The sequence below is a fragment of the Anastrepha ludens genome, chromosome 6, assembly GCF_028408465.1.
Source record: "Anastrepha ludens isolate Willacy chromosome 6, idAnaLude1.1, whole genome shotgun sequence".
NCBI lineage: Eukaryota > Metazoa > Arthropoda > Insecta > Diptera > Tephritidae > Anastrepha > Anastrepha ludens.
In genome coordinates this window covers 2,615,674-2,638,890 of record NC_071502.1, presented here as the reverse complement: position 1 = coordinate 2,638,890, position 23,217 = coordinate 2,615,674, and the positions used below count along the sequence as shown (strand labels likewise).

The following is a 23,217-nucleotide window of genomic DNA, read 5'->3' as shown; positions in this document are numbered from 1 at the left end:
AATCAAGGTGAACTGCAAGGTTGTTTGCTGAGCCCTACCCTTTTTTTCCTTGTATCTGAATGATCTAAGTGACAGTTTACAATAGGATATTAGAGTTGCTGATACTGCGGTCAAAGTACTGCTGTACGCTGACGATTTTGTTTTGCTTGCAGATTCTGCGATAGATTTTCCAAAAATGATTGATGATCTTTAAGTTTTTGTACGCAATAGAGTCTAAACGTAAGCTTGTTTAAATCCAAACTTATGGTTTTCGGAGAGTGTACAAGAACTCCTGCTGGCTGGCCTTGGACGTAAGGTAGTATTCCATTGAAATTGTCAATGAATTAGAAATATAATATCTTGGGATTATGTTAAAATATATTCTTGGTTTCATAAAACATTTGGATAAAAAACTTTCTGGGACAAAACTTGCAATAAATGTCACGTGACTGAAATACAAAAACAACCCGAGAATAAATATTTCCAAAATACTGAAAATTGTCTACTGTGCGTCCACGTCGATAATGTTTTCCGGTTCTCAGATGTGGGGTGTTGATAAATACGAGCCAGTAGAGGAACTTCTCCGGTTCTTTCTAAAAAAGTTAATATTTCTACCTCTAAACACGCCAAACTATGTGCTCCATCTAGAAACAGGATTGTTACCGCAGTTTTTCGGTACTCTCTATACCCATATGACTTGTATTGTACGTTGCCTTACTCTACTGGCAGAGAGACTGTCTCACATCTTTGCCGACGAAGCAGTAAGGCAGAGATCGCACTGAGTTAAGAAGTGGACTAAAATATATAATAGTGTACTACAAACAACACTTCTTCACGCTAATAAACATATTTTCTTTCTCTCGATGTGACGGGCCGATATATGCAACAGTAAGTTGAAGTGAAAAAAAATTTAAAGTTTTTTCTAACAAAGCTCGTCATTTTCCATGAAACAGCTCCTCATAAAAAAATATCGGCTTATAACTGTAGTAGAAGGAGAAGCTCGGCCAAACAATAGGGTGTAAGCGACAATTATTACTTTAGCTGATCGGTTGGTAATGCTCCCTTCATTGGCGAAATGAGAAAACTATCCTACGAGTTTCTAAGAGGCCAATCTATTTTTCCCCATGTTTATTCTTCTTATGTTTCAGTAAGCCCAGAAGAGAGAGAAATGAAATTAGAGAAAGTAACTTAAAAAAAAATTGAAATCTCTCTTATATTTCGAATAAAGCTGTGTAATGGAAATGGGTGATGCGAATATTGATTCCTAAAATTACATTTCAGTCTATTCATAGAGACAAGATCAAGTATTTAACAATCTAAACATACATACACAACTTGTTCTACTTATATAGCCAATCTTTCTCCTCGCACCTTGTTAGAATAATTTGCCAAATGCGCTAATTGAAGTCCACATACATATTCTTTTCGCAATTTCAAGCCACTGCCACAGCCTCTTGGCTATTACAACAATAAGAGCGGTCAGTTTAGTCATCGACCTTGCGAATGGACTGTGAAGTTCAAGACAATTGGATTAGAATGCACTTGAAGGCAGGCGACAGCAAGTGACTGCGAGGTCAGCGCTACCCACAGGTCGGGCGGGTGGTGGTAAACCAACACCTGCGCGTCAACGGTTAACACTTCGTTCGTTGGCCAACACTCGTCGTTCGACGTATGCCCATTAATTGTTGTTGCCAACGAGACTTTGGGAAGCCCTACATGGCCGACAAATCGGAAAGTGTATGTGCGATGCACGCTTTGGGGCTCGAGAAGTGTTTGCTTCCGTGACTGCTGAACAGTTGTTTTTCGATTTTTTGCCACTTCGGTAGGGCACGCGTTGATACATTCGTGTGTGAACGAACTGACGAGTGCTGTACAATTTTTTAATATTTTTTTTATTCTCTAAAATTGACATAACGTAACAATCAGCCCGAGCGTGAAGAGCTTTCAAATTTAGACGCTTACTTACTTCACCTTCGACTCCTCGTTTGGGTTTAAATATAATGTGAGGCTTTCTTCTTGCAGCCATTTTTGTTTACTTTTGTGGTTTAGTTTTTTAATTAATTATTAAACTTTATTTGTTCACTTGCTCTATTTTCAGATGTTCATGGTATTTTTTAAAAACACGTTTTTACAAAAAAGAGGAATCCAGTACCAATTGTTGGTTGCGACTGGAAAAGCTTAAAGTTTTTGCATTGTGTAATAAGCAGTGAGAAAGCCGAGCAGAAACTCAATAGAAATTTGAGAGGGACACTAAATCCATGTGAAAAGGTGGAGTGAAATTTTGGTTTGGCTTAAAATCTGGAAGCATATGAGCTGCACTACAACATTGATTGTTGCCACAACAAGCGTCACACACCACATACCTACCGAAGTGGTGGTCAGGGTAGTGAAGAACCACTTGGGATCATCATTCACCGCATCATTAACCACAAACAAGCAGTACCAACCAGACTCCTCCAAAAGGGTATAGCGCAACGGTGGCCAAAACAAATTGGCTACATCGAACGGAACACCAAAAGCATTAGCGATTATCATAAAAACTTTTACTTTAAATAACAACCATCCACAGGGCAGTAGTAAATACACTAAAGTACGGTTAAGGGTGCAGCGTAAGCAGCCAAAAATTTAGCTAGCATGGAGTGCTGTTTATCGGAGGAGGCGAAGGAACAGAAGCGCATCAACCAGGAAATCGAACGGCAGTTGCGTCGAGACAAACGAGATGCCAGAAGGGAACTCAAACTGTTGCTACTCGGTAAGTTGGATGCGTAGAATTGACGTTTGTGCTAAAGCAATGAACCAGTCATTAAAATTTTTTAATATTTATTTGCACTTCTCAAAGCGAAAAAGCTATTCGAATCAAAGTTAATTGTTGCAGGTCAATTTTTATTTCAATGATTATTAAATAATTTTTTTATCGATTTAACTTTAGCGCGTACATTTTTATTTTTTTTATTTTGTGGAAACCTGAAATTGTCAATACTTTGTCTTTACTATCTAACAAATTTTGCGTGCCCCTAAACAGAGTAGTCCAAAGAAATCAAGTCACCCGAAGCAAGGGGCCTATTTGCATGGCTACTTCTTCAGAAAATTTGGTCAACAAAAGTTTATCCAAATAAAATTAGGATTTCACGCTGCTTTTATTATTTTGGTAAATTATTCAGCTCTTCGACAATTGGTGTGGGCGCAGAGAACCAAAAAGTGTCCAAAAATATTGTAGAACTCTCACAGTTGATGGTAATGTTAGATATATTTTCAGTTTACACAAAAAAATATAGACCAATAATGGCTCCTCCAAAAAGTTTATTTTTCGTTTTGTATCGGCGGTTAATTAGTTACTTTCGGATCAGTATCACTCCAAATGCCATGATTTTGCTTCTTTTTTTTTTTGACGGATATCCATACCGTAAGTTGCCTTTGTACGCAAATCTGGAAACTATACCGGTTACGTTGGTACTTTACTGATAAGTGTTGGATTTCGTTTAAATAAAGTACTTTTACTTTAAATTAAAAATAATTTTAAAATTGTCATTAAATAATTTGCGTAATAACCTTTTTTTGTGAGCAACTGCTAGGTAGGTAGGTTAAATGGCTGTCCTGGTTTGGAGCCCACTTGGACAAATACTCAAAATTCGTCCGTTGTGATGCCATACAGGGGAAAGGAGAAGGGAAGGACAAAGGAGCCTTGGGATTAGAGAACCATGCACTTACGGTGACGCCTTAGTTCGTAACTAGCCGTAACAAGCTGCTGATGAACTTCGCCTACCTAATTCTCTCCTCAATGTTTGGCTTCCACGTTAGTCCTCTGTCAAGCATAAGTCCCAGGTACTTCACCCTGTCAGAGAGCACCAACGTAGAGCCCGATTGTGGGGAGAAACACCCCAGGTTTTTATATTTCCTCGTTAATAAGACGAGCTCCGTCTTCAGAGGATTTATCGAAAGGCCGATCAGAGTGTCTGAAAACTTCCCTCTGACAATAAGAGCCACGTCATCCGCGTAGGCAATCACCTTGCAGCCCCTCCTCTCCTGCAAGTCGTTAAGTACGGCAATCCAGAGTAGTGGCGAGAGAACATCGCCTTACGGAGTGCCTCTGTTCACTTGCCGACGGAGAGAGGTGTCGCCGCTTAATACGATCAAAGTTTTAGGCATTTCATTTACATTATTTTCTAAAAAGATTCTTCGAAGCATGGCAATCAAAATGCACGCTAGAGAGAATACAGTAGGTGCCAACATCCGCGAAGCGTTATGTGGCTCTCAGTGGATTTGACAGAATCAGCTGATTTGCAGACGTAATAATTGGGCACTTGTTTTCATCTTTATTGTTATTCACGCGCGAATTTATTGTACTATGCCCAATTGTTACGTCACCTGCCAGAAATACCCTCAAGGATGTCCCAATCCGGCACTCTATCATTCTTGATCAAAATGTTTATGAGTATCGCGTAACACATCGTACTACAGAGAACGTCTCTAACTCCTTTGCTCTCATGCGGTCATCGATTGAAGGTATAATTTTTATAGAAACAGTTATGGCTACTTAAATAACTAAATAACATAAATAATAAATAAGTAACTCCACCGATACTGTTGCAAGAAGGCCTATCGGGCTCAGCCCATAGCTCAAATAGCAAAAATAAGTTTTATGGAATCGTTTTGAATAAATCCTAAGGTTACGTTACGTTTCTTCTCACTTAGCCACTAACAGAAAAAGGCACGCGAAAATACTACGCGAATTCCCCTTCATACCCCAAACAACAGACTTTTGCAACTCAGCAGAGCTACTCTTAAATATATCTTTTACCACAACTTTCCCAGTGAGAGAAGATTGGGACAATGGGATAATGGACAATATAAGTGGAGTCAGTATCTTTACTGATGGTTCCAAGCTCAATGAACACGCAGGTGAAGGCTTTCACTCTGAAGAGATGAATGCTATCATTTCCTTCCGGCTACCGGATAATTGTAGTCATCAGGGAAAGCCTGTTGGTCTTAAAGATAAGTGTCCTCACCATAAGAGAAATAAAGTCTTGCCATAAATTCTGTGACAGATTTTACAATGCATACGACGAGAGCAAATTCGCAGAAAAAAGTTCCGTTAATTTTGTTTTTGCTCGTAAGCATTGTTTTTTTTTTTAAATTATACTTAGTTTCGTCGCAAATTTCGCTTGTTAACAATGGAGTGGTCAGCTAAGAGAAATCGCATTGCAGTGATTGCATTACATAAATCAGTAGTCAGTAGTCAGAATTGGAGAACATAACATGTCGAAGACCTCACAAAAATTTAGAGAGTCTCAAACAATCATTGGTTCGAGCAGCGACGCCAATATCCATCGAAAGCGTGCGTGCTGCAATAGCTGAATCACTTAATCGTTTGAAGGCTTGTGTAAAATTAAAACAGAGTATTTAGATAGCCAATCGGCCCTGAAATCACTACAATCACCTAATATTACCTCGAACACAGTAAAATAATGTATCAACGTTTTGATAGAACTAACGCAATACTTTACAAAAAATCTGGTCTGGATGGGTACCGGGTCACAGAGACATAGAGGGTAACTGCAACGCAGATGAACTAGCAAGATTGGGTACCACATTACCGATCCAACCAGATAAAGTGAACATACCTATACATTTAGCAACATGTAAGTTACTAATAGAGAAACACACCATCAAATCTGCCATCGCGCTATAGAATCAGTCCCTAACCCTTGCACTAAGCAGGATGGCGTGGCCAGATGTAAATATGGGCCGCTAAAGCGACTGTTGAAACTTAACAGGAAGGACGTGAGAAATCTTTTGGGGGTTCTCACAGGGCATTGTGTTACAGACATTCCAGCAGACTGGGGGCGCCCTAAACGACTACTGCAGAAGCTGTAACGACATTGAAGAAGAAGAAGAGACGGTAGAAAACTTTCTATGCGGGTGGGAAGGGAGAAGTAGAAAAAAGTGTTTGTTTATGTAGAGTGAGGATGGGCGACAGCCCTGGTGGTATCACAATGGACCTACAACGGCGTAACCCACGTTACGTTTTCGTTAAAAACTAAGACACAACTTTTTAAGCGCTAATATATTCTTTACTACTCTATTTCTTTCACTCCTGCAGGCACTGGTGAATCTGGCAAGTCGACATTTATCAAACAGATGCGTATTATTCACGGCAGCGGTTACTCCGACGAAGATAAACGGGGTTACATTAAATTAGTCTACCAAAATATATTCATGGCCATGCAATCGATGATCAAGGCCATGGATATGTTGAAAATTTCGTACGGCAAAGATGAACACGGTGTAAGTAAAAAAAAAACAGTAACAATTTTAACCAAATATCTATACTGAGTTATTCGAATAGACAAATATTAGCCAGTAATGAAGCATTAAAAACTATTAATTTTATTCACATTGTATATTTATATATATAATATATTTGTTTTCCTTTTGAGTAACTCAGCACATTTATGGGCTTAAAACTATTTGAAGTTCCGATGGTACCAAAGACCTATTCATTAACTCTCATTTATTTTTAAATAGGAACTCGGCGAACTGGTGATGAGTATCGATTACGAAACAGTCACATCATTCGAAGATCCATATTTATCAGCCATTAAAACACTGTGGGCGGATACTGGCATTCAGGAATGCTACGATCGACGAAGAGAATACCAACTCACAGATTCGGCAAAATAGTGAGTACTTTATATAAGTTAGAGTGGTCCAGATGACAATATCGAATGCTAAATATGCAACAAATATTTAAAGTGTATCTTTAGATCGGCATACAAATATCAAAATTTATACATATTTTTATTAGTTATCTGATGGATCTCGATCGTGTGGCTCAACCAGATTATTTACCAACCGAACAAGATATTTTGAGAGTTCGTGTGCCGACAACGGGGATCATTGAATATCCCTTTGATTTAGAAGAAATTCGATTTAGGTACAGCATTTAAAAACCACTCCAAATACTTGTTCTTCTGTTAACTGTTAACTGTTAAATTTACTAATTTGTGTTAATACTCATTTAATATAAACGCCTACTAATGCAAACTTTTTTATAAAACTTGTTTTGGTTTCTACGCATTTTGTGCATGTGTAACCTGAATACTACGTATAATTTTGTCTTCAGCACTAACCCAATTTTTACATTTTTAATGAAAATTACTGTTTTATTGCAATTACTAGTGGTACAGATGAAGGGAGAGAGGGAGAGAGAGTGTGTTTAAAAAATTTAGTGTTTGGGGCGGCTTGAGGTATTATGAGAATACAAGGATGGTAGTTTTGGGCATTAATTAGCCAATGGTCAAAAATAAAATTGTGCCACGTCACAGAAGTACTCGGCAGCCGAATTCTGCCCGCTCATTCCCCACGTATTCACACACTCGTCCTATCATTCGTTGTTCAGATGGCAAGAAGAACATTGGCGGAGGTTGTGTTGATTTTTTTGTTTCTATGTATCAGTAATCTCAGGTTTTTAGTAAACAAACAGATTTATAACTCCCTCGTCAGCCCATTAAACTCATTCTCTCAAATTCTCTGAGTGCCGGTTAACAGTCTGATATTGACCACACCAATGAAAATCTTTTCACCATGATGAGAATAAGGGGAAGGAGATGTTGCATTGAAAAATACTTTTTTAATTAAGTGTCGGGTGTTTTTTAAGAGCTTGAGAACTAAAAATGATAACACAAAACATAAATATTGTTCGCTAGAATTTTTTATTATAATCTGGTAGATAATTTCGTGGTATTTATTTTTTCAATATGATATTCGGCATATATGTTCGCCGCGGCTAAGAGTTATATGGTCCATTCATTCAGTACATACAATTTTTACTATTTTCTCCAAAAAAAACCTGGCCGCATGGCGTCAATGGTGGCTTTAATATTGCAATAAATCGATTATTAAGCGCGCTGTATGGCAAGTTGCGCCGTCTCGTTGGAACCAAATCTCGTCGAAGTTTAGCTGATTAATATTTGGAAAAAAAATTCAGTCGACATTGCTCGACAGCGCTCGCCATTCACCGAAAGAAATTAAGCCCGATGGTGCTGCCACTGCTGTATGAACTTCACGAACAGATGTATCTGTTTTTCAAAGCAAATTTCTACAATTTGGAAGCGTTGTTCTGGCGTTAAAAAAATCGTGATGACTTGCCAAATTTTAAGCCGCAACTAGTTGCTTAGCCTAACCGTAACCATATCAATCAATTGTTCTGGTCAAACATAGACAAACATAACGATTATAGGTGCCGCGCCGTAACACCTTTACCATAACCGTAGCCATATGTATCGATTGAAATTTAGTTTCTCCCCGTAACCAGCTTTGAAACACTTTACATTTGTTTTGGTATTTGCGCCACAAATTTGAATATTACAATAGAAATGAACGACGAAAAATGAATTGATAGAGGAAAATTATCCGTGTTTTTATGACAAAATGCAAATGTTGTGATTAATTCTACTTTAATATCAGCTCTTTATGGTTACGGTATGACTAATGACTAATCGGCAAATGCTGTGATGTGTCGGATATGGTTATAGCTACGGCACCACCAATTGCAGCTTTATTGAACAGAAATATCAGCACAGTTTGTCATTCTTACCTATCGAACCATAATTATCGATGCCGATAGTTCTCATGCAGTTAAAAAACGTCCGAAATATAGATGCATAATATACAAATCCATTAAATCAGGATCATTTTCATCAATTTGTATTTCGCATTGGTCATTTCGCCAGCTTCAGAATAGCTTCAACAGAAACACACATAACTTTGAACTTAATATTTATGCTTTTTGTTTGCAAATACGCAGCTATCTCAGCGATCTTGAGCGTATCGAGCAGGCAGACTATCTTCCCAGTGAGCAGGATATTTTGCGTGCTCGTGTGCCGACTACAGGGATACTTGAATATCCATTCGATTTGGACGGTATCGTATTTAGGTATAAATTATTGTACAAATGACATGAAGAAATTCCAAAGTAAGGCCAGATAATAAAGATAGTAAAAATGCAGTAATTAAATAGAATGTTTAACGCTATGGCTTAGAGAGATACGCTTTCATATGAAATAATATGCATTGTTTTTGTTGCTTTTTCACTAATTTGCTTTGAGTAATTTCATTTGTTTATAAGTGTTCTAATTAACTATTTTTATGTATGTTTTAGTACCATTTTATGTATTCTTATGTACGTGTGTGTGTACCCGTTCATACGTATTTTATTCCATGCATTATTATTCCTTTTCCGCATATACAAAATAAACTAACGGTTTCGTTTGTATTTATCGTCGATTTGCCGTCCTACGCGCAGAATGGTGGATGTGGGTGGTCAGCGTTCCGAAAGAAGAAAATGGATTCATTGTTTTGAAAATGTGACATCAATCATATTTTTGGTTGCGCTATCGGAATACGATCAAATCTTATTCGAATCTGATAATGAGGTAGGTTAAAAAATGTGATTTAATTGTGGAAAGCAATTGTACTAATAAAATTCCTTTCCTCACAGAATCGTATGGAAGAATCAAAAGCTTTATTTAGGACTATTATTACGTATCCGTGGTTCCAAAATTCATCGGTTATTCTTTTCTTAAATAAGAAAGACTTATTAGAGGAAAAAATTATGTATTCGCATTTGGTAGATTACTTTCCCGAATATGATGGTGCGTATATACTATACTATTTGTAATTAATTTTGCTTCAAATAAGTAACTGTAAGTTATGCATAAGTGGCAAATGTGCTCATGTCAATGTCCTTTATTATGTGCAAAATTTGAAAACTTTTGTGAAAAACTAAGGACCCAAATGTGATCATGCTGCCGCTAAACAATTTGTTTTAAAAAAATATCTGGCTGCGAATCCTGATCCAGAACGTCAGTGCTACTCCCATTTTACAACAGCTACAGGTTACAAATATATAAAATATTTTCTTAAAGCTTTCAGTAGTTGTAGCAGCTGCTCTTTTCGCTATTGAGATTCGAGTATTCCTAAGCTAGGCACACAGTATTGATTTGAATTGTAAAAATATGTATTTAGCTTAAGTATTTAGTTATGTATTGATTTGTAAAAATTATAACTGTATCGCTTGTACGCTCTTTTCCGTATTCTTAAACCTAACACTATTTAGGTCCACAAAGGGATGCGATTGCCGCCCGAGAATTTATTCTTCGCATGTTTGTAGACCTTAATCCAGATTCTGAAAAAATCATCTATTCTCATTTCACCTGTGCTACAGGTAAGTACATCAGTATGAATGCAAGTGATGGAATGAGCGGTTTTCTTTTGTGTGTGTCGGAGTGACTAATTTTGTACTCATTTAAGTGAATGGCTGGGATAAATGAACTCTGCGATTAAAGTAAAATTAATAGTGGGTCTTGATATGATTTTCGTTCATGGGAGGTAATTAATTGTTTGTAGCACACCTGATCGTAGTACACTAGCCTGAATCCTAATGCTTTCGTACTAAAGTATTTACAGCTTTTGAAGGTGTAAAGTTGTTGCCTTTTGACGCCAGTAAGCTCGAAAACGTTTCAATTAAATCACTTTTCTATATATTTACTAAAACCTATCTATACTTAAATCTATATGCACACACTCCTTGGACACTTCGTCATCGTATTGCAAAACTTCAAACAGATACTGAAAACATTAAGCTTGTGTTCTGTGCTGTAAAGGATACAATCATGCAAAATGCTCTCAAGGAATTCAATCTGGGTTAAATGGACATCGCTAACGAAAATTGGGCGGAGCGCTTCATCTGTCTTACCAACTACCTTAACACCTACTGACTACCTATGCCCATCACATCATCTGTATTTGTTTTGCTACTTTATACTACAATTTTAGCAATACACTGCGGCTTATGCTGCTTACAAAATAATAAATAAATAAAAAAACACTTTAATGAATAATGAAAGATATAATTTCTACAAAATATAAAATATTACTTCTCTACATTTTGTTTTTTCTTAAATGTAACTAATTTATTTACGAACTCGTTAATAAAACATTATTAAATATGGTTTTACTATCACTATTGGGTCAATCCAGGTGGCTTTGTGACTAGCTCGATCTGCAATTGGCTCCATTTTGTGTATCAACTCGCGGCAATACTTGTACATAGTTTATTAGAACTTCCTGTTAGGTTCCAACAATGACCTAAATATTAAATAGAAGTTATGAAAAAACTCAACGCCCTTAGGCGCGGAATTTTGTAATATTAAAAAAGCTAATTGCCACCGTAACTAGTCCCTCCAGTGAAACATTTTGCAAATTTCACAGGTCTTCAAAAAAATAATCGCCAAGATATTTGGCACGGCGTTTTTGAAGTGCAAGACATTCACAGAGGAGGTGTTTAACCGACTCAATTTCTTCTTCATATCCACAGCTCCTGCAGAAGTCATTGTGAGGTACACCCATTCTACTGGCTAGGGTGCCAATAGCGCAGAGACCCGTTATTACCTATGAGGACGCTGATAGTTGATCTGTTGAATCCAATAACTGAGTGATGAATTAACCTAAAATTGTGGTGAAGAATTAGTTCATGAACTGTATATTGGTTTAAGAAAAAATGTAACTCTTTACCCTATTTAAAAAACTAATATATTTCTTGAACATTTAGAGCGGGTTTTCCAACTGAAAATGATTTATGACAACCTTAGTCGTTTCCGAGTCCACAGTCATGTTGATGGTTCCATTTCTAAAATATTTCTGCTAGTTCTTAATTTGAGGAGAACCTAAAAGTAATTTGAAATCCAATTAAGAAGGCTAGAAATATGTTTCCCAACCAGCTTTAAATGCGGTCTCTTGTTGCTAGTTTGCTCTTCTTCTCGGCACTTACAACCGCAATTGTCACTAAGGTCCACAAACACAACAAGGTTCTCAAATCACTGGCCAGTAGCACTTGCAGCAAAGACAAATAAATGTTACTGGCGACATTTACAGCAATTGGCCGGCCGGTTCTGAATAACTCAGCGTACATCTGGTCTCCTGGTACTAGTGATTGGCAGTGAAGTAAGCTTCACATCTGTCACTATATTGACAACATAACAGCAACGAGATGCCTCCTGATGTCTCACTTGCTGGAGACTGAATAACCTCCCAGGCGGGTCGAGAAGTTTATCTTCAACAATGCTGGCAACAGCTGTGAATAACTAACTATTATCGACTAGCCGGCTGTTGCGTGGTCTCTAAAATCAAATATGAAACTGACAAGGAATCCTTAAACCACATGATTGTTCCAAAGGGGTGTACCACGCAGAACACAATAATGCAGACAATATTTTTGTATTTTAATTAAAAGAAAAAAAACTAGTATAAATGCTTTTTTGTATTATTGTTTTGAAAATAAGTTATAAGAAAAATATGGCAATGATAAACAAAAGTTAAAAATTGTTGGAAGGGTGTTTGGTTTCTGGATTCGCCAGTGATCAATAACAAATTGTTAACATAAATGTAATTTCTTACTTACAAAGTATAATATAATATGTTCCTCACTACTTACTTGCTTGGCGTACTAGTCAAACATGACAATGATCGGAGGAGGATTTAAATTTAGGGGTTACGTTTTTTGTGAAGTGTGAAATGTGTGTTTGTGTGTTTTTTTTATGTAAACCTTTATATTATATTAAAAAGTAAGGAGGTCCATATGAATTTCATATTAATCTCTTTTTCTGTTCGAGCTCAAAATAAATTGACACACCTAAACGTCGATCGATATATTGCATGAACTTAGTTTTACCTAGGATTTTTTTTACATTTTGATGAAAAGTGGTTGAATATGGTTGCTATATGGTAGCAGTGGTAATAGTCGGTATGTACGACCAACTCACTTGGACCTTACAAATTCGTTGTGGTACCATTGTACGACACGGGAACCTCATTTGCTTTTCTTCGTGGAACCATTTTGTGGCTCTTATGAAGCGCAGGGTTGGTCCCATCCCCACACCGGACAGTTCCGTAAGAGACCGGTTGTACAAGCCGCGACTTTCAAGATATCCTCTCTTTAGATCCTTTGTCTTTTTCTTATTTATTTGAGGCCATAGTAGCCTAGCTGTTATGCATGTGCCTTCATTTCTGCATGACCTATTGGCCTCTTGGATAATATTATTCTTAATTATTAATTTGATTGTGTCCAAATTAATTTGACGCTGCAGTAGTCTGGTAGTTGAACGGATAGTTCAAGTCCTAATTCCTTCGAAAATAGTCCATAGCCAATCTTATCATCCAGCTTGGAACAGTCTAGATAGACGTTTAATTCACCCCTTCTCCATGGTACATAGAATTTATATTTCTGATTTAAAACTCCAAAAATAGCTTTTATTAAAATCTGTTTTAAAAAATTAACGTTGGAAAATTAGTTATCGACAACGTAAAAAACATTTCGGACCAATAAGTGTTAAGAGACACCATTTTCTTATTTAAAATCTGGGCAAGTTTTTGAAATGATAAATAACAGTTGATTTTGGTTTTTACCCCTCCGTTGGACACTTTTTTTCAAACTTTCGGTTGGGCACTCGGGTCTGGCCTGTTTTCGTCCTGTTAGAGGATCCTTTTTAAAAGGTTATAACCATAAATTGATAAATAAATTTTAGAAAGCTATCTGGAAGCTCAAGTCGTTAACTACAATAGGAATATGTTAAATTCACGTCCAAAGTCGAAAAAGTCTGGCCAGACCCGGGTACCCAACGGAGGGTTAACAATCAAACAAACCACTGTTCATGCAACGATTCAGTTCGGTTCGAACTACATGTGTATGATACAATCAAGCAAACCTGATTATGTATGTAATGAAATTCAACAATTTAACAAAGTTCCGGCTCCGGCTTAACATTTTTCATGTACCAAATCATGAGTGCAATAGTGTTGTATAAATTACAATAACTTCGAATTCAGGTAGCTCTTTGCTGGGTACTACAATAGTTTAATTCATTAGTGAAATAATACCCAACGTTTAAACATTCTAACAAATGCCTGAACTTTAGAACAATTCATTTATATTATAACTTTATTGGTGGACCTCCTTATGCTTAACTTTAAATTATGATTTTCTAATCAATTCTGATCTTTCAACTATTTTTAGATACTGAAAATATTAGATTCGTGTTTGCAGCTGTTAAGGATACAATTCTCCAATCAAATCTGAAGGAATATAATCTGGTCTGAAGTGCATTCAGATGGACAGACAATTTTTGTGATTTTATTATATTCATGATTCCTTTTTCGCATAAAAATATATAAGTAAAAATATAAACAAAGAAAAAATAAACATAACGCTAAATTAATACAAACAAACAAAAAATAAGAAAAAATAATTAGACAAACAAAATAGCGCAAATGGCGATGAATATAAAAATTAAACTAACGATTATTTAAAAGAAAATTTTATAACGCAAAGTAAAAAAATAGAAAATAATAATAAAAATAAAAATAAAAAATTACATAATATAATAAAAAATAAGAGAAAGCAGCAGTAATCCTAAAGGGAAACAGAAAACAAATGAGATGAAAATTGTAAAATGAGACGGCAATCAGGCACAAAGAAGTGTAAGAATAGTTAAGCAAGATAAATGTATCCGAATATACGGGGGATGGGAATGCAGCACATACCAGGTAGGAGTGTTGAAAGAATCAATTTAAAAAATGGGATTTTGCTTACAAGCAGCACGGAATCATGAAGTGAAAACGGCAATATCGCTTCGCAGACAAGTACATTCATACATACACACACACCTAACAATTTAAATGGATGATTACTGCATACTACTTGAAGGGAGGCAATTTAAATATATATATATAAATATGTATGTGTTTATATATATATTTATATACATATAATTAATTACGAATATACATACACGCATTATTTGTTTATGTATTGATGAAGTAAACCAATAGATGTAAACTTTAATAAAATTTTAAGCAAATAAAACGAAAAAAATATATGCTAAATGCAAGAAATGTGTAAGTCAGAGAACTTCGACCAAATATTTCAAAAGAAGTGGAAAATTGCATACACAACAACAACAACTACAAATTCAACAGCTCCCACATCGACTGCCGGCTATTGAAAAGGCCAAAATCGGCAGGCGGCGAAAGCGGTTGGCGGCAGAAACTTTACATACCCATGTATGTATGTACGTAGTTAAGGCGACCGGTTTTGAGGGACGAAATAGATAGACGATACTACAAAACTGCATCATATGCAAGGTTTAAAAATATGTAACGCGAAATTTGTGTGTAAAACTCACACGAAATTTGAAGTAATACAAGTAAACAAGTGAAGATTATTTGAAGAAGAGAATAACTCTTATAAACTACATACACACATAAGCATAAAAATTAAACACGACGCCATATATACACGCACACACATAAACGCGGGCACGCACACAACTAAAAATAGTAAAAAATTGTATAAGATTTATGTACATACATATACATACATATGCATGCATACTGTGTTATGTATAATGCAGCACACGGTGGATAAAATGTAAAGTGAAAGCAAAAACAAAACATGTAATACAAACATAGACACATTTATACGTAGCACTTACGTATATTTTATGCAGGAGCAGAGCGTATGAATGTTGCAAGTCATACATATATACACACATACATACATACATGCATACCTAGCTATATACTACATACATATAAACATTAAGTTACAATAAAAAGTAAAAGTAATTTTGTTTTTGTAACATGATGGCATTAGAATTGTACCGTTAACGAATCGTTACTACTGTTTTAAGTTTGAAATTTTTTAACGTTTTGAAAACTGTGTTTTTAATATATTATTGTTTTTGTTTTCATTTTTATTTTTTTTTTTAATTTTCTCGATAAGTTAACTATTTTTGTTCTTGTTTTCGTTTTATAATTATTATTTTTGTAAATTTGATAATAATAATAATATAATTAAAATTAATATAATAATATAATAAAAATAATTTATATGCGCTCATAAGAAAAGAAATATTTATATTATGAACAAATAAAGAATAAAAACATAAAAATATAGAAAAATAATTTATACCTGCTGATTTATAACTTTAAAAGGGAGTGGAACAATTCAATGTTGGTTTCAAGCCAACGCAAGCACCTACATAGATTGGAAGAGGGTATCAAACCTGTAACAAGCTTTGTGATAACTTGCAAGTGTTTCAGTTAGCGCTTAATATAATTTTCTGTAGCTCGAATAGTCAAAAAACAAAGCTAATGCGTCGAAAAATAAAATTCGAAGAGTGCAGCTGCAGTTCATAGCACAAGTATTATTTATTTTATTCTGTGTGTTATATGTACGCTTGAGCAAAAGGTTCAAACAGCATTTATGAACCGCGTTCTTCTGCAAACGAAGCTGTTGTCGAACTCAAGATAAGGCATTTTTGCCTCATCAAGTGCTATATGAGTGATCTCTATAGTGACGCACAGAGAAAGAATAAATATTAGATATGTATGTCATATATTTTAGTGAATTGGGCTTCTAGTAAAAAAAAAAACAAAAAATGTTAACCCTTTTGTATCTCCGCTCGAAGTGCGCGATGTACTCAGAATACCTCGTCGTAATAATACGTCGGTAAGACTTTTACTGTTTGTTGTAATGTTGTAAAATTAATGTTACAGGTTTACCAAAATTGTTTATTTTCCTCAAACTTTAACAAAAAAAAATAATAATTTATTGCGGATTATTCCGTTCTTGGTGATAAGAGAGAGAGTTTTTTTCGCGGATTGTTCCGTCGAATGATGCAAAAGGGTTAAAGTATTGTACCATTTTTTGTTTTTTTGTAATTCAAATCTAAAACTGAAATCAACATTCACTTTCTGTTTTTGTATTTATCATTTGATTAGCATACATATACATATACACACACGCATCCAAGCACATGGGCCCAAAGTATATTGGTGTTGGTATTGAATACGTCTCGCATTATGAGCAGCCCATGGGTGGGAGAGTTCGTCGATAAGAAATGTAAAAAGCTTTAACTAAACAAATATTTAAATGAATTATAAAAAAAAAAATTAACTCAAAATGCATTAGCTTTTAAAAAGCTTAGAACTTAAATCGTCGTCGTAGTTGTTGTTGAATGATTAAGGGAAAAAGCAAAGATACCTTATTTTACATACATACATACATAAATATATAGTTTGTGTTATTTATTTTGTTATTTACTTTACTGGCATGGATACTTTATTTGTATAACTTTTTGCATGCATAGCGCTGAGTTTAAATTCTTTACGTTTCCGTCCAAATTAAGGGTAAACATAAAAACAAGAGGCGTGGTTACGCCCTATGCTCCGGTAGGAGTTAAAAGAAAATATATCTATATTATACAATATAAAAAAAACAAAAAAGGGCAAATTTTTTCATATGTCTTACTGGCATACATACGTACATGCGACTTTTGGTTTGTATGCATTTATTTACTATTTTTTTAATCATGGATTTGTCTTAAATGCTTTACATAAGCAGGGAATTTAGCGTTGCTTTAAAAAAATTGCTAATTGCTAACTCTAACATTTTTACATTCAACGCCATAAGTCAATCCCACTTGGTTGATATGTACTTGCAAGCTCATTCCAAGTGCGTGCACAAATTTTCATAATAAGTTAGAGAGCGAGCGTCGTTGCTGGTCTATGAGGCCCACCCCTTATTTCTTCTCTTGAAGTGGTGCCAGTTTGGTCACATCCACTATTACGAATTACGCTCCGTGGTTTAACTCGCAGATTACAAAATTATGTGACTCGATTGTGACGAACATAGATTGACATAACCTTACTTCGGGCAGTTAGTTCGTGTTCCTGATACTTATCGAGGGGTAAATTAACAAATTTTAGTTAAATTTTTACCCATCAACTATTTCTACGATCTCAAGATAAAGGCGGTTCGATCCAAAATTGAATTTCTACAATACCAAAATCAATAATCAGGTCATAACCTGGCAAGATAGTAATGGGCCGTTGCTCTAGTTGTTATTATTGATATTTATTTCGTTAAGATCAAAATCTATTCACTAATAAATCAGAATAACGTCCAAGGCATGCACTTTTCCACAATATTGTGATTTTTAAATTTACAGAAGGTCTTATAGGGTTGTAAGAGAAATGCTAATCATCCAACTTGGTTTATTTCTGAAACTATCATCTCGAACTGTCGAATCGTATCCCTCTGCATGTACAATTGCATGTTTATAGTCCATCATCTGATTCAATAGACCTAAATACATACATACACATATTTATTGAAACAGTTTAATGTGTTATACATGCAGTATATGTGTGTGTGTAGTGTGCATGTGTCGTAATGCCGTAAAAATCCTATAAGTTGTAAAAGATCTCAAATTCGCTCACAAAATGTTCGAAATATTAATCTTAGTTATATTGCCTTTTAAATGAATCCGTTACTAAGCAGTGTATAAGTATACATACATAATAGTTTTCTGTTTTCTTCAATAGAAAAAAATACGAAGAGTCATCTAAAAAGTCACTTGCTGCATTATTAATTCATTTAAAAAAAAATATTGAACTATTTTTTTATACTGAAATTTGCGTGGCGTTAACAGACAATGAGTGGCAGAAGAAATATCCTATAAGAATTTAAAACTACAAGTATAAATCAAATTACCGAGAAGTCGAAAAATGAAATAATCTGAAGTCGTGAACAAAATTACATTTCAACATACAAATTCGAACTCATAAACATTGTATTACATATTCATAAATGCGTACATGCATACATACATACATAAGGTGAAATATTATTGTACCGCTTTTTCGATTTATGCTATTGAGATGCCCTCGAACATACATATATACATATATACCGAAACCGTTTAGATAATATAGCTAACTATAGTACATTCATACTTGGTACATTGCCTACCATTCTGTATACATATTCACATACAAATCATTCACAAAATATCAAAACCAAAACAAAAAACAAACAAACAAAAAAAGAACATTCGCAATCGTAAATGTCTACAACGTCTTGATCCTTTAAAAAATATTTATAATAATAATGATTAAACAAACCTGCTTTCAATAAATCCAAATAATGAAAAATTAAAAACAAAATGAATTAAAATCGATTTTTGAAAACTTTTTTCCATTAGATACATACGTAGATCCAATCGAACGTTGAAAAAGTCTTTTGGTTTTCAAAGATCGACTTTGCATTACAATTACACTGAGAGAAGCTGCGTAAAACACACACCACCACCTGTCTGCCCTCGTGTGTGGGTGTCTTATGCGTCGTTATCAATAGTCCCTATACGAAATGACTAATTAACCACTTTAAGTGTTAATTAAAAAAGGCACAAATATATGTAGCTGGCTTGGTTATGTGTAAAAATTCCTATTTTGCAGGATATCAAACCAAGATGCATTGAAAATAAAATAAAAATTCATTTTTTATTATAAAAAAATTAGTATGATAATTATTTATGTTTGATTGCTATTATAAAAGTTCTAAGACGTAAATGCATTTTGTATTTTTATAAAAGAAATCATAAATTTATAATTTTTATAAAGAAAAATTCGAAAAATTTAACCTTACAAATGCATTTTTTACGTCGCCACAAAAAAAAAATTTTAAATAAAGTTGCCAATCAACTAGGCTACAATCCAAATTATTTGGTGGAGAGAAACCACGGTAGAGTTGTAGACTTCCTTGCTTTACCCTAAACAGTATTTTGTATGTGAACTTCTAACACTGCGAACAACGATCACAACCATCTTGAAACCATTCAGCATGCAATCGCTTGCAATTTCCAGAATATGCACGAGTATTGAGATGTCTCCTAAGCATGGGAGATGGAGTTACAAGTGAAGTATATTCTATAACCAGCAAGCAGCATTAATGGCTTTCTAGCTACTAAATACTAGTTGTGAGACAATGCTGCTTTGAAATAAGTGCCCAAAAACTTCAAATGTGGAGTGAGGGCCCACGAGCACCATTTTTTTTTTTTTACTTAGTCAAACTGTCGCCTACAGTTGAAACTTCCTCCTCCTTTTTTTGACATACATATGCTGAAGATGATGAAGCAAAATATCGTTATACTTGACGGTAGAACCTGAATTTGAAGTGGGAAAGCCAAGGGTCGAACCCTTTGTGCTTTTATTTTTGGGTTGCATGTGCTTCTGTGCAGTTTGGCAAGCCTGAGAGCGCAAACTTTTGCCAAACCGTGGCATGAACAAATCAATGATCATATTTGCTTCAGTTGATAAAAGCAATTTACTTTTGATATCTTATGGTACGTAACATCACATCATAACGGTATGTTACCTCGCTCTCAACTCAATTAACAGTGTTACTTATACCTTCACGGTTATGTTTTCAATAAATAGTCACTGACTTTCTCTCAAAATTATTTTGTTCACCTTATGTCTATCCGAAAATTCTCATGAGCAGCACGATCGCTTCATCAATGAGCCACTTTTGAAGCGTTCCGTTTGTTGCTCAATTACTTTACATAAAAGTGGCGGTGTAGAAAAATTGCATTTAAGCTCGACAATAGGTTATTTATACGAGTACTTGTAATAATAACTTACTTAATAAAATTCAAATAAAAAATAATCAAAAAAATTTATAAATTCAAGGCATACATATGGACATACCAACATATGTATGCATGTAAGAAATAATATATAATAGATACACGCACACACAAAAACACCGATAATGTTATTACTTAAGGCAAGTATTCGAAAGCTGGTTCCGCGCAAATCAACCGATTCTTGAATAGATTAAAAGAAACAACAAACAAACAAACAAGAAAATCATAGGACAACTACTATTTGTAGTTTACCATAAGCAAACCAATACGGATGGCAAACATTAAAGATGAAAAACAAAAATCAAAATCTCTTATTTAAAAATTATAATCAACAAACAATTGTAAAAATAAAAATATATTAAATAAAACAAAAAACAAATTCCAATAACGTGAAATTGTAAATCAAAGCTCCAAATCGAAATGTATGTATGTATTTACTTCTCCAATGAATTTCCCTGACGGCGTATTATTGCTATTGATTAGCCGTATCGGTCCATATCGGTTGGAAAGTATTCATGTTTATACTTATTATATACATATATTACATATGTACCGCCGCCGTAAAGAAAGTGTACAAAACGGCAATCACTAGACACGTATTGCGAAAGAGGGTCGGCTATCCGAAGGCCACAAACACAACACCACCGCCGAGCGCGAAAATTGTTCGTGAATTAGCAAATCGGGGAAATTGTGCTTGCAATAGTATTTGCAGTTTTTAATGGTAGAAGTGCTTTTTATAATCACAAAAATATATATGCATACATACATATATAAAAATAAAATAATTATTGAATAAATGTAAGAAAGAAACTGCTTTATCAAAAAAATAAGTGTGTATAAAAATATCGTTTAACAATTTTTTTTATTTTTTTAATTTAGTTAAATTTTTTATTTTGAAATGTAGCGTTTTAATACAATAAAATTAGTTACAAGATTAAGAATACTAAAAATTAATTAATATGCAGACAAAATTAAATTAAAAAATCGCGAAATTACAAATAATAAAAACTAAACCACAAGAAAGAAAAAACAATACCAAAATAGTTTATAACGTCAGTAGCAACTATGTATTCTTTAACAATACCTATGTATATTTTTTACCCTTGGGAATTGATAATTGATATAACATAAAAAGGAGTAAAAATAAATTTAATATAAAACAAAAGCTGTAGTAACACAGAAATTTTGAATAAGTAAAACAAATACAAATGGAATAAAAGTTTAAAAAATTGTGTTAGATAATTAAAAAAATTATCTATGTACACTTAATATTTAAAAATAATATGAATAACTCAAGACACGATCTTTTCATTGGAATTGGGAAAATTTGGTGAAACATTTGCATGAAGTAAAAGTGCAGGTTGGTTGAAAAATAAGGAAGAAAATGGCCTTTCAAAAGTGACGCTTAGATGTCAGCAGGGAATAATTCCTAGAGAGTCTACATTTGTTAAGCCATATTTGACATTTGTCAAGTAAACAGATGTACTATTTTATATGATAGAAAATTATTGATACTTATTATAAAAATGGTCGATCTTTAAGAAAGACATATCACGAAATACGTAATTTTTTGGTGGAAATAATCGTCCGAATGAGTAGATAATTTAAAGGTTGATGAAAAAATTTCAAGAAATTGGTTCTTTCGAGGTTAGAAAAAGGATCGACAGACCAAAAACTCGACGTTCTGTTAAGAATATTGTTGTTGGAGCGCAAAGTGTTGCTGAACAACCTTCAACATCGCCGTTCTCAACAATTAGGCATTCATGAATCAACTGTTCAGCGGATTTACCTGTAGACCTGCTTATGGTGGACATTGAAATGATGTCGTTTTTCACTTATACGGGTGAGCCATATAGCGTTTACTTTTTGAACCACCTATTTTTTTGAGAATGGTAACACAAATGACATGTCAAATGTGTTCATAATTTACTTAAAGGTTTGACATTTACGAAATGGGACGCTATACGCTTGAACAAAATTGGGAAATATTGAAAACCTATTTCCAAAGCGGAGAGTCTTCTTCTTCTTTTCTGATGATGCTCATTTTCACATCGGTGGCTACGTCAATAAGCAAAATTGTCGGATTTGGGGCTCAGAAAATCCACAAGTTACTGTAGAGAAGCAAATGTATCCACAACGAGTCACTGTTTGGTGCGGTTTTTGGTCTGGCGGCATCATCGGGCCATTTTTTTTTTCGAAAATGAGCGAGGAGCCGCGGTTACTGTAAATGGCGAGCGTTACCTTGACATGCTCAACGAGTTTTTGTTTCCAAAAATTGAAGAGGATGACATGGACGACATTTGGTTTCAACAGGACGGTGCAACTTGTCACACTGCCAAAGTTACACTCGAACTTTTGGCTACCGTTTTTGAAAACCGTATAATCAGCCGAAATTCCTATATCAATTGGCCGCCTCGGAGCTGTGATTTAAGCCCGTTGGACTATTTTTTGTGGGGAGCCGTTAAGGACAAATGCTATGCGAACCATCCAGAGGCGATTGATGCTTTAAAACACGAAATCGAAGTTGCCATTCATGAAATTGGAGCCCAAACAATCGAAAATGTGCTTAAAAATTGGGTTGATCGAATGACCTACTGTAAAGCCAGTCGTGGCAGTCATTCATAAATTACAATGTTCAATCTTCAAAATAAAAAAAAAAGTTTGAAAAAATATTGATTAGTTATCATATTTT

At 34.7% G+C, this 23,217-nt stretch overlaps 1 protein-coding gene across 10 annotated transcripts in view; it reads left to right on the top strand.

Annotated features, from left to right (window-relative positions):
* LOC128868559 (G protein alpha q subunit) overlaps positions 1-19,338 on the top strand; it is a 30,996-nt gene extending 11,658 nt beyond the window's left edge. For 4 of the 10 annotated variants that reach the window (XM_054110788.1, XM_054110787.1, XM_054110781.1 and 1 more), the window contains 8 exons: positions 2,078-2,731; positions 6,080-6,264; positions 6,505-6,659; positions 8,786-8,914; positions 9,284-9,413; positions 9,479-9,632; positions 9,768-9,875; positions 10,606-10,923. In XM_054110788.1, the coding sequence (XP_053966763.1) occupies positions 2,614-2,731; positions 6,080-6,264; positions 6,505-6,659; positions 8,786-8,914; positions 9,284-9,413; positions 9,479-9,632; positions 9,768-9,875; positions 10,606-10,688 (1,062 nt within the window). In that variant the 5' untranslated portion in view covers positions 2,078-2,613 and the 3' untranslated portion in view covers positions 10,689-10,923. Of the gene's footprint in view, positions 1-1,776; positions 1,982-2,077; positions 2,732-6,079; positions 6,265-6,504; positions 6,660-6,784; positions 6,914-8,785; positions 8,915-9,283; positions 9,414-9,478; positions 9,633-9,767; positions 9,876-10,096; positions 10,205-10,290; positions 10,581-10,605; positions 10,924-14,050 lie in introns of those variants that run through there. The other 6 variants (XM_054110790.1, XM_054110785.1, XM_054110784.1 and 3 more) reach the window with 6 other exon arrangements.
* Positions 19,339-23,217: the final 3,879 nt, after the last annotated feature.